Below are 12,319 nucleotides of genomic sequence, written 5' to 3'. Positions count from 1 at the left end.
CCCTCAGCACCGACCCTCCGACAGTGCGGTACTCCCTCAGTACTGACCATCCGACAGTGCGGCGCTCCCTCAGCACTGACCCTCCGACAGTGCGGCGCTCCCTCAGCACTGACCCTCTGACAGTGCGGCGCTCCCTCAGCACTGACCCCCCGACAGTGCGGCGCTCCCTCAGCACTGACCCTCTGACAGTGCAGCACTCCCTCAGCACTGACCCTCCGACAGTGTGGCGCTCCCTCAGCACTGACCCTCTGACAGTGCAGCACTCCCTCAGCACTGACCCTCCGACAGTGCGGCGCTCCCTCAGCACTGACCCTCCGACAGTGCGGCGCTCCCTCAGCACTGACCCTCTAACAGTGCGGCGCTCCCTCAGCACTGACCCTCTGACAGTGCGGCGCTCCCTCAGCACTGACCCTCCGACAGTGCGGCGCTCCCTCAGCACTGACCCTCCGCCAGTGCGGCGCTCCCTCAGCACTGACCCTCTGACAGTGCAGCACTCCCTCAGCACTGACCCTCCGACAGTGCGGCGCTCCCTCAGCACTGACCCTCCGACAGTGTGGCGCTCCCTCAGTAATGACCCTCCGATAGTGCGGCGCTCCCTCAGCAATGACCCTCTGACAGTGCGGCGCTCCCTCAGCACTGACCCTCCGACAGTGCTGCGCTACCTCAGCACTGACCCTCTGACAGTGCGGCGCTCCCTCAGCACTGACCCTCTGACAGTGCGGCGCTCCCTCAGCACTGACCCTCTGACAGTGCGGCGCTCCCTCAGCACTGACCCTCCGACAGTGCGGCGCTCCCTCAGCACTGACCCTCCGACAGCGAGGCGCTCCCTCAGCAGTGACCCTCCGACAGTGCGGCACTCCCTCAGCACTGACCCTCCGACAGTGCGGCGCTCCCTCAGCACTGACCCTGCGACAGTGCGGCGCTCCCTCAGCACTGACCCTCTGACAGTGCGGCGCTCCCTCAGCACTGACCCTCCGACAGTGCGGCGCTCCCTCAGCTCTGACCCTCCGACAGCGAGGCGCTCCCTCAGCAGTGACCCTCCGACAGTGCGGCACTCCCTCAGCACTGACCCTCCGACAGTGCGGCGCTCCCTCAGCACTGACCCTCCGACAGTGCGGCACTCCCTCAGCACTGACCCTCCGCCAGTGCGGCGCTCCCTTAGCACTGACCCTCTGACAGTGCGGTGCTCCCTCAGCACTGACCCTCCGACAGTGCGGCGCTCCCTCAGCACTGACCCTCTGACAGTGCGGCGCTCCCTCAGCACTGACCCTCCAACAGCGCGGCACTCCCTCAGCACTGACCCTCCGCCAGTGCGGCGCTCCCTTAGCACTGACCCTCTGACAGTGCGGTGCTCCCTCAGCACTGACCCTCCGCCAGTGCGGCGCTCCCTCAGCACTGACCCTCTGACAGTGCGGCGCTCCCTCAGCACTGACCCTCTGACAGTGCGGCGCTCCCTCAGCACTCACCCTCCGACAGTGCGGCACTCCCTCAGCACTGACCCTCCGACAGCGAGGCGCTCCCTCAGCAGTGACCCTCCGACAGTGCGGCGCTGCCTCAGCACTGACCCTCCGACAGTGCGACGCTCCCTCAGCACTGACCCTCCGACAGTGCGGCGCTGCCTCAGCACTGACCCTCCGACAGTGCGACGCTCCCTCAGCACTGACCCTCCGACAATGCGACGCTCCCTCAGCACTGACCCTCCGACAGTGCGGCGCTCCCTCAGCACTGACCCTCCGACAGTGCGGCGCTCCCTCAGCACTGACCCTCCGACAGTGCGGCGCTCCCTCAGTACTGACCCTCCGACAGTGCGGTGCTCCCTCAGCACTGACCCTCCGACAATGCGGCACTCCATCAGCACTGACCCTCCGACAGTGCGGCGCTCCCTCAGCACTGACTCTCCGACAGTGCGGCGCTCCCTCAGCACTGACCCTCCGACAGTGCGGCGCTCCCTCAGCACTGACTCTCCGACAGTGCGGCGCTCCCTCAGTACTGACCCTCCCACAGAGCGGTGCTCCCTCAGCACTGACCCTCCGACAGTGCGGCGCTCCCTCAGCACTGACTCTCCGACAGTGCGGCGCTCCCTCAGTACTGACCCTCCCACAGAGCGGTGCTCCCTCAGCACTGACCCTCCGACAGTACGGCGCTCCCTCAGCACTGACCCTCCGACAGTGCGGTGCTTCTTTGGTACTGACCCTTATGTCCTCTTCACAAGTTACTTGCCTACCTATGTTTGAGTCATCAGCAAATATAGCAACCATCCCCTCAGCCCCTTCATCCAAATCATCTACATGAGAAGAAATGAACACTGTGGCACAACACCCAACAAGTGACCCATTAATGCTATCTTCCTGTTTCCTGTTTGCTGGCCAATCTTCTGTCCATGCCCATATATCACCCCCTAGATCGTGAGCTTTTATTATGTGACACCTTATCAAATGCCTTCTGGAAATCGAAGTACATTACATCCACCAGTTCATCTTTATCCACAGCACATGTGACTCCTTCAAAGAACTCCACTAAATTGTTTGAACATGATTTCCCTTTCACCAAACCATGGTGACTCTGCCCGATTGCCTTCAATTGTCCCCAAAGGCCCTGTTATAACACCTTTAATAATGGTTTCTCACACTTTCCCTATGACGGACATTAGGCTAACTGGCCTGTAGTCACCGCTTTTTCTCCCCCGCTCCCTTTTTTAAGAAAGCAGTACCTAACATTTGCCACCTTCCAGTCAAATGGAACCTTTCCCGAATGTTTGGAATTTTGGAAAATTAACACCAAAGCATCAGCTATCCCATTAGCCACCACTTTCAAGGCACTAGTCCGAATTCAATACGGACCCAGGGGATTTGCCTGGCAGCAAACTCAACAATTTGCTTAATATCACTTCCCTGGTGATTGTAATTTTCCTGAGTTCCTCCCTCCCACTTCCCGGTTCACATCTTGGGCGTGAATCCCACACCCGAATTCTCCGCCACCGGATATTCGGGGGGGGGGGGCGGGAATCGCGCCGCGCCGGTTGGCGCCCCCCCCCCCCCCGCGATTCTCCGGCCCAGCTGGGCCGAAGTCCCGCCGCTAAAATGCCTGTCCCGCCGGCGTGGATTAAACCACCTACCTTACCGGCGGGACAAGGCGGCGCGGGTGGGCTCCGGGGTCCTGGGGGGGGGGCGCGGGGCGATCTGGCCCCGGGGGGTGCCCCCACGGTGGCCTGGGCCGCGATCGGGGCCCACTGATCCGCGGGCGGGCCTGTGCCGTGGGGGCACTCTTTCCTTTCCACCTTCGCCACGGTCTCCACCATGGCGGAGGCGGAAGAGACTCGCTCCACTGCGCATGCGCGGGAAACTGACAGCGGCCGCTGACGCTCCCGTGCATGCGCCGCCCGGAGATGTCATTTCCCGCCAGCTGGCGGGGCAGAAATTCGTCCGGCGCCGGCCTAGCCCCTTAAGGTTGGGGCTCGGCCCCCCAAGATGCGGAGCATTCCGCACCTTTGGGGTGGCGTGATGCCCGACTGATTTGCGCTGTTTTGGGCGCCAGTCGGCGGACATCGCGCCGATACCGGAGAATTTCCCCCCTTTTTCTGGGCTGTTACTTGTGCATGGTAGCACAAGTGGATAGCACTATGGCTTCACAGTGCCAAGGTCCCAGGTTCGATTCCCCGCTGGGTCACTGTCTGTGCGGAGTCTGCACATCCTCCCCGTGTCTGCGTGGGTTTCCTCCGGGTGCTCCGGTTTCCTCCCACAGTCCAACGACGTGCAGGTTAGGTGGATTGGCCATGATAAATTGCCCTTAGTGTCCAAAAAGGTTAAGAGGGATTATTGGGTTACGCGGAAGTGAGGGTTTAAGTGGGTCGGTGCAGACTCGATGGGCCGAATGGCCTCCTTCTGTACTGTATGTTCTATGTTCCATGTTCTACGTATGACCCTCCGAAAGATCAATCTACCCAGGTCCACTCCCCATCCACTCCACCTAGCCATAACCCAGTAGCCTAACCTGCACGTCCCCACTAATGGCCAATTTAACATGGCCAACCCTCCTAACCTGCATATCTTTGGACTGTGGGAGGAAACCGGAGCACCCGGAGGAAACCCACGCACACACGGGGAGAACGTGCAGACTCCGCGCAGACAGTGACCCAAGCCGGAATCGAACCCGGGTCCCTGGCACTGTGAAGCAACAGTGTTAACCGCTGTGCTACCATGCCGCCCCCTAGTCTTGGACCCCCTCTTCTCTCCCTCAAAGAGATTGCAAAATTGAAGCATGTTATGATCACTGTTTCCTAGGGGCACTTTTGCTATGAGGTTATCAGTTAATCCTGCCTCATTGCACAAAATCACTCCCCCGAGCAGCTTCTTGCTTTTGTCATTGCCCACCTCAACGCCAACCACTTCTGCGCCCCTAGTTTCCTTAACTCTTGGGCTGCCCCTCTCAAATGGGCAGACACCATCATTGGTTCGTTAAGCGGAGCTCCCGGGGGGCGGGGGGGACGGGGGGACGTCACGGTGGGGCAGTGGGTTAGCACTGCGGCCTCACGGCGTCAAGGACCCGGGTTCGAATCCCGGCCCCGGGTCACTGTCCGTGCGGAGTTTGCACATTCTCCCCCTGTCTGCGTGGGTTTCGCCCCCACAACCCCAAAGATGTGCAGGGCAGGTGGATTGGCCAGTAAAAAATATATACGAGGCCAAACGGTACCAACACTAATTTTGTGTTGGAGAAACAGTGCCAACGTACGGGGCGAGAGGGGGGGGGGGGCGGGGGGTAGGATACTCTTATTATTAAAACAGTTCACAACACAGTTGTACAAAAAACAAACGGCACACGCACTAAACTTTGTGCTGGAGAGACGAGGTGCCCTCGCATCTGTACCAACAGAAGGGAAAGGAAGGGGGTGTGATGGGGAGAGAGGGAAATTGAGGGTGGTGCGGAGGGCCCAATTGGGCACTGCCTGAACTCGCTACGGAGGCAGAAAATCAAAACGACCTTCAATTATGATGTGCCAGATTGCGGGAGTCCCCCGGACGGGCGGCACAATTTCAGGCAGGAGCGGGATCGGCTAAATTGCCCCTTAATTGGGAAAAAAAAATGAATTGGGTAATTTAAATTTATTTTAAAAATTAAAAGATTAACAGAGCTCCCCCCCCGCCCCCCCACCACCACCATTCCATGCCTCTTGCCCTTGGCCAAATGTCACAAACCCTTCACGATTCAGGGTTCGCCAATCTCTGCCATCCTGCGCCCATGTCTCTGCGCTGGCCATCGGATAGTATCAGCAGGAGACGGTGGCATAGCCAGCGGACGAACAAACCAGAGGACCCCCAGGGTGATGACCTGCGGATGGAGGGGGGGGGGGGGGGGGAACGACCCGGCTTCGAATCCTACCAAGGCTGACGGTGAGATTTGAAGTCAATAAATTTTTTTAAAGTCTCATGACGACCAGAACACCGTCGTCGATTTTCGTCAAAAACCCAAGTGGTTTACTGAGGTCCCTTTAGTGGGGGGGGGGGGGGAATCTGCCATCTACATCCCAGTCTGGCCGAGGCGTGACTCCAGAGTCCCCCCGCCCCACCTGCCGCACCCACCCCCCCCCCCGCCCCCCCTCCACACACACACACACCTCAATGTGATCGACCTTAAATGTCTCTCTCTCAAAATGACCGAGCGAGAAGCTGAATTCAGGGGCAGGAGGGAATTAAATCGTGGCCCGTCCAGCGATGCCCTCGCCGCCCCCCCCCATTGCCACTTCGGCGTTCCGAGTGGTCACTGCCGATTGACTCCAGACCGGTTCCCCCTCCGAAGGGGCGGGGGTGAATGTCGATGTAGTCGGACTCCGCGGGAGTAGGCGGGACCGTTCACGGATATTGTCCCCCCAGATTGTCAACTCCCCCCACCTAGGGGGCGGGGGGGGGGGGGGGCCGAGCCCCATTCGGATGCCAGCTTGTGGCGCACGCCCCCCGCCGAGGACAGGGCGGGCAGCTTGGCACAGCGCGAGGCCTCAGGGACTCGGGGGCCCAGAGCTCGGCGGGGGCGAGGGGGAGGGGGAGTGAGGGCGAGCAGGGAGTCACGTTGGCAGGGCTGCAGCAATAAAACTAACCAGAGCCATACGCGGCCATGGGAGAGCCCTTTGATGTGCCTGTCAGAGCAGAGTCCGCCAGCGAGACGCGGACAGCTGCTTTCCATCAGCGTAATCAGAAGCGAATGGGGTCCCGGCAGAACGAGACAGTCTTGCTTAACTCTGCACCACAGAACGCCTCCCTCGGTTATGCCGGCCACCGGCATCCTGTTTTAAACTGAGCACGAACCACACTGAGCATCCACAACTTTACTCTGCATCTAACCCCGGGCTGTACCTGTCCTGGGAGTGTTTGATGGGGACAGTGTAGAGGGAGCTTTACTCTGTATCTAACCCCGTGCTGTGCCTGTCCTGGGAGTGTTTGATGTGGACAGTGTAGAGGGAGCTTTACTCTGTATCTAACCCCGCGCTGTACCTGTCCTGGGAGTGTTTGATGGGGACAGTGTAGAGGGAGCTTTACTCTGTATCTAACCCCGTGCTGTACCTGTCCTGGGAGCGTTTGATGGAGACAGTGTAGAGGGAGCTTTACTCTGTATCTAACCCCGCGCTGTACCTGTCCTGGGAGTGTTTGATGGAGACAGTGTAGAGGGAGCTTTACTCTGTATCTAACCCCATGCTGTACCTGCCCTGGGAGTGTTTGATGGGGACAGTGTAGAGGGAGCTTTACTCTGTATCTAACCCCGTGCTGTACCTGTCCTGGGAGTGTTTGATGGGGACAGTGTAGAGGGAGCTTTACTCTGTATCTAACCCCGTGCTGTACCTGCCCTGGGAGTGTTTGATGGGGACAGTGTAGAGGGAGCTTTACTCTGTATCTAACCCCGTGCTGTACCTGTCCTGGGAGAGTTTGATGGGGACAGTGTAGAGGGAGCTTTACTCTGTATCTAACCCTGTGCTGTACCTGTCCTGGGAGTGTTTGATGGGGACAGTGTAGAGGGAGCTTTACTCTGTATCTAACTCTGTGCTGTACCTGTCCTGGGAGTGTTTGATGTGGACAGTGTAGAGGGAGCTTTACTCTGTATCTAACCCCGTGCTGTACCTGCCCTGGGAGTGTTTGATGGGGACAGTGTAGAGGGAGATTTACTCTGTATCTAACCCCATGCTGTACCTGTCCTGGGAGTGTTTGATGGGGACAGTGTAGAGGGAGCTTTACTCTGTATCTAACCCCATGCTGTACCTGTCCTGGGAGTGTTTGATGGGGACAGTGTAGAGGGAGATTTACTCTGTATCTAACCCCGTGCTGTACCTGTCCTGGGAGTGTTGGATGGGGACAGTGTAGAGGGAGCTTTACTCTGTATCTAACCCAGTGCTGTACCTGTCCTGGGAGTGTTGGATGGGGACAGTGTAGAGGGAGATTTACTCTGTATCTAACCCCGTGCTGTACCTGTCCTGGGAGTGTTTGATGGGGACAGTGTAGAGGGAGCTTTACTCTGTATCTAACCCAGTGCTGTACCTGTCCTGGGAGTGTTGGATGGGGACAGTGTAGAGGGAGCTTTACTCTGTATCTAACCCAGTGCTGTACCTGTCCTGGGAGTGTTGGATGGGGACAGTGTAGAGGGAGATTTACTCTGTATCTAACCCCGTGCTGTACCTGTCCTGGGAGTGTTGGATGGGGACAGTGTAGAGGGAGCTTTACTCTGTATCTAACCCAGTGCTGTACCTGCCCTGGGAGTGTTTGATGGGGGCAGTGCAGAGGGAGTTTACTCTGTATCTAACCCCGTGCTGTACCTGTCCTGGGAGTGTTTGATAGGGGGGAGCAGTGCAGAGGGAGCTTTACTCTGTATCTAACCCTGTGCTGTACCTGTCCTGGGAGTGTTTGATAGGGGGGAGCAGTGCAGAGGGAGGCTCTTTCCCGCTCACTCTCCTGTGTGTCTTACAGCAATTTGGAGACCCTGGACCTCTCCCACAACCGGCTGGTACACGTGCCGTCATTCCTGCCCACGGGGCTGAAGCAGCTGCTGCTGCATCACAATCTGATCGAACGCATCCCGGGCTACGTATTCGCCCACCTGAAGCCCGGCCTGGAATTCCTGCACCTCGCCTACAACCAGCTGCGGGACGATGGCATCCACGGTATCTCCTTCCTGGGCCTCTACAAATCCCTCCACGAGCTGCTGCTGGACCACAACCAGCTGAGGGCCGTGCCCCGGGGAATTCTCAACCTCCGGGTCCTGCAGGTGCTCCGGCTGAGCGACAACCAGATCAGGTGAGGCGAGGGTGAGCTGTGGGGAGGATACAGAGATAGTCCGGCGGGGCTTTGGACAGGCTGGAAGAGTGGGCACATGTATAATTTGGATAAATGCGAGGTTTTCCGCATCAGTGGCAAGAATAGGAAGGCATATTATTATTTGAATGGGTGTAAATTGGGAGAGGTGGATACTCCGCGAGACCTTGGTGTCCTCGTGCGTCAGTCGTTGAAAGGAAGTGCGCAGGTACAGCAGGCAGGAAAGACGGCAAATGGTATGTTGGCCTTCATAGCGAGAGGATTCGAGTATCGGAATAGGGATGTTTTACTGCAGTTGTACAGGGTCTTGGTGAGGCCACACCTGGAGTATTGTGGGCAGTTTTGGTCTCCTTCTCTGAGGAAGGATGTTCTTGCTCTCGAGCGAGCGCAGCGAAGGTTTACCAGACTGATTCCTGGGATGGCGGGACTGTCATATGAGGAGAAACTAGGTCAGTTAGGATTATATTCATTGGAGTTTAGAAGAGTGAGAGGGGATCTCAAAGAAACTTATAAAACTCTAACAGGGGGCGGGATTCTCCGCAATCGGCGCGATGTCCGCCGACCGGCGCCACAAACGGCGCGAATCAGTCGGGCATCGCCCCGCCCCAAAGGTGCGGAATTCTCCGCATCTTGAGGGGCTGAGTCCTCACCTTGACGGGTTAGGCCCGCGCCGGACTGATTTCCGCCCCGCCAGCTGGCGGGAAAGGCCTTTGGTGCCCCGCCAGCTGGCGCGGAAATGACTAGGCCGGGCGGCGCATGCGCGGGAGCGTCAGCGGCTGTTCACGGCATCCCCGCGCATGCGCAGTGGAGGGGGGTCTCTTACGCCTCCGCCATGGTGGAGACCGTGGCGGAGGCGGAAGGGAAAGAGTGCCCCCACGGCACAGGCCCGCCCGCGGATCGGTGGGCCCTGATCGCGGGCCAGGCCACCGTGGGGGCACCCCCCCCCCGGGGCCAGCTCACCGCGCGCCCCCCCCAGGACCCCGGAGTCCGCCCGTGCCGCCTTGTCCCTCCGGTTAGAGAGGTGGTTTAATCCACGCCGGCGGGACAGGCATTTCAGCAGCGGGACTTCGGCCCAATCGCGGGCCGGAGAATCGCGCGGGGGGGTTGGGGACCCGCCGACCGGCGCGGCGCGATTCCCGCCCCCGCCGAATATCCGGTGCCGGAGAATTTGGCAACCGGCGGGGGCGAGATTCACGCCAGCCCCCAGCGATTCTCCGACCCGGCGGGGGGTCGGAGAATCCTGCCCAGGATTAGACAGGGTAGATTCAGAAATATTGTTCCCGATGGTGGGGGGTGTCCAGAACTCGGGGTCATAGTTTGAGGATAAGGGGTGAACCTTTTAGGACTGAGGTGAGGAGAAACGTCTTCACCCAGAGAGCGGTGAATCGGTGGGATTCACTCCCACAGAAAGTAGCTAAGGTCAAAAAGTTGTGGAATTCCAGGAATTAGATTTTGCTCTTGGGGGTTAAAGGGATCAAAGGATGTGGGGGGGAAGGAGGGATCAGGGTATTGAACTTGATGATCAGCCATGACGATGAATGGCGGAGCAGGCTCGATGGGCCGAATGGCCTCCTCCTGCTTCTATTTTCTATATCTGTGACTGCGACGCCCCCTTGCCCCCCCCCCCCCTCCGATTCGAACAGCCTGCGGCCTTCCGGGGGGGGGGGCAAAGGTCACAGCTCGACCCGGTGCCCTCTCACCTGCCCAACCCCAGTGACCGGCTGTGAACGCCAACCCAGCCGTTGCTCTGTTGGGAGCCTCGCAATTGGATAGAAGGGGCTGTGAGCGGAGACGGTTACGCGGGGGTGAGGTTTCACCGAGACGTTTGCAGTGACGAGCGGGGGAGTATCCAATCGAGTGAATGAGGAGCAAGTGTTTCCCAGTCGCTAGGAGGGTCGATAGCCGTCCCTCCGACAGTGCGGCGCTCCCTCAGTACTGACCCTCGACAGTGCGGCGCTCCCTCAGCACTGACTCTCCCACAGTGCGGCGCTCCCTCAGCACTGACCCTCCGACAGTGCGGAGCTCCCTCAGCACTGACTCTCCCACAGTGCGGCGCTCCCTCAGCACTGACCCGCCGACAGTGCGGCGCTCTCTCAGCACTGACCCTCCGACAGTGCGGCGCTCCCTCAGCACTGACCCTCGACAGTGCGGCACTCCCTCAGCACTGACCCTCCGACAGTGCGGAGCTCCCTCAGCACTGACTCTCCCACAGTGCGGCGCTCTCTCAGCACTGACCCGCCGACAGTGCGGCGCTCTCTCAGCACTGACCCTCCGACAGTGCGGCGCTCTCTCTGTACTGACCCTCCGACAGTGCGGCGCTCCCTCAGCACTGACCTCCGACAGTGCGGCGCTCCCTCTGTACTGACCCTCCGACAGTGCGGCGCTCCCTCAGCACTGACCCTCCGACAGTGCGGCGCTCTCTCAGGACTGACCCTCTGACAGTGCGGCGCTCCCTCAGCACTGACCCTCCGACAGTGCGGTGCTCCCCCAGCACTGACCCTCCGACAGTGCGGCGCTCCCTCAGCACTGACCCTCCGACAGTGCGGTGCTCCCCCAGCACTGACCCTCCGACAGTGCGGTGCTCCCTCAGCACTGACCCTCCGACAGTGCGGTGCTCCCCCAGCACTGACCCTCTGACAGTGCGGCGCTCCCTCAGCACTGACCCTCCGACAGTGCGGCGCTCCCTCAGCACTGACCCTCCGACAGTGCGGTGATCCCTCAGCACTGACCCTCCGACAGTGCAGCGCTCCCCCAGCACTGACCCTCCGACAGTGCGGTGCTCCCTCAGCACTGACCCTCCGACAGTGCAGCGCTCCCTCAGCACTGACCCTCTGACAGTGCGGCGCTCCCTCAGCACTGACCCTCCGACAGTGCGGCGCTCCCTCTGCACTGACCCTCCGACAGTGCGGCGCTCCCTCTGCACTGACCCTCCGACAGTGCGGCGCTCCCTCAGTACTGACCCTCCGACAGTGCGGAACTCCCTCAGCACTGACCCTCCGACAGTGCGGCGCTCCCTCAGCACTGACCCTCCGACAGTTCGGCACTCCCTCTGCACTGACCCTCCGACAGTGCGGCGCTCCCTCTGCACTGACCCTCCCACAGTGCGGCGCTCCCTTAGTACTGACACGGGGGGGAAGTATCAGTGTTGGATTCTGGAGCTCGGGTGTTTGGAGTGTGGGCGTCTTGGACCCGAACCCTGGTGAGACAGAAATGAGGGAAGGGGACACGGGAAGATTTTAGAGGTAACATTTGAACCATTTGTTGCTGTTGGAGATTTGCTGACTGCAAGACACTGACCTTTCACCTTTAACCCACTTCCCTTTCCCCCCAATCGAAGGTATGTTCCGTTGGACTCCATCTGTGATACTCGGATCAGCGAGGATTCCAATTTAGTCTCAATTCACCTGGAAAACAACCTGATTGATCGGACACTCATTCCGCCCACGGCCTTCTCCTGCATTGAGGCCTATCAGAGCATTATCCTCAGGCCACAACGTTTCGAAGACTAGCCATTGTGCTCCCAGCCGTCCAAGCCCGAACTCTTCGCCTCTTCCGCCCCTTTCCCCAATCCTCCGCCGTTAAGGTGCGCAAGGGTAAGCTTTGCCAATCACATTGTCAAGCTGATTGCCTTATTAAAGACCGGAGATGTTTTTTTTGGCTCAACCTTCGGAACTGTATAAATGGACACGGCTGAAACGTTTGCTGTGGGAGGGGGCGGGGGAAGGAGTTTGTACCTCAGCTGAGCTGGACACAGAATAAACTTGTTGAAGGTAAAAGACAAGCGGCTGTATTATTCCTCCGTCACATCCTATCCCCCACTCCCAACACCGCCATCCCTGCCCAGCGCCTTCTCTCACCCCCGCCACCGACCCAAACCCACCGCCCCACCCCTCCTGCAACCGCCCCCCCCCCCCCTCCCCCCAGCAGCCCTGCACCATCCCCAGCCCCGCCCCAGCATTGAACTCTGACTCTTGAGACACTGGTATTTGATGACTCCGACCGTCACAACATAGTGCAGAAGGAGGCCATTC

At 59.5% G+C, this 12,319-nt stretch overlaps 1 protein-coding gene across 2 annotated transcripts in view; it reads left to right on the top strand.

Annotated features, from left to right (window-relative positions):
- The window catches only part of LOC140398939 (uncharacterized), a 110,938-nt gene extending 98,869 nt beyond the window's left edge, over positions 1-12,069 (top strand). For both annotated transcript variants that reach the window (XM_072487930.1, XM_072487929.1), the window contains 2 exons: positions 7,944-8,270; positions 11,626-12,069. In XM_072487930.1, the coding sequence (XP_072344031.1) occupies positions 7,944-8,270; positions 11,626-11,652 (354 nt within the window). In that variant the 3' untranslated portion in view covers positions 11,653-12,069. The remainder of the gene's footprint in view (positions 1-7,943; positions 8,271-11,625) is intronic.
- The last annotated feature ends 250 nt before the right edge of the window (positions 12,070-12,319 follow it).

This window comes from Scyliorhinus torazame, chromosome 22 (genome assembly GCF_047496885.1).
Source record: "Scyliorhinus torazame isolate Kashiwa2021f chromosome 22, sScyTor2.1, whole genome shotgun sequence".
Lineage (NCBI taxonomy): Eukaryota > Metazoa > Chordata > Chondrichthyes > Carcharhiniformes > Scyliorhinidae > Scyliorhinus > Scyliorhinus torazame.
The sequence above is the reverse complement of the archived record's forward strand: the minus strand, read 5'-3'. Positions and strand labels throughout refer to the sequence as shown.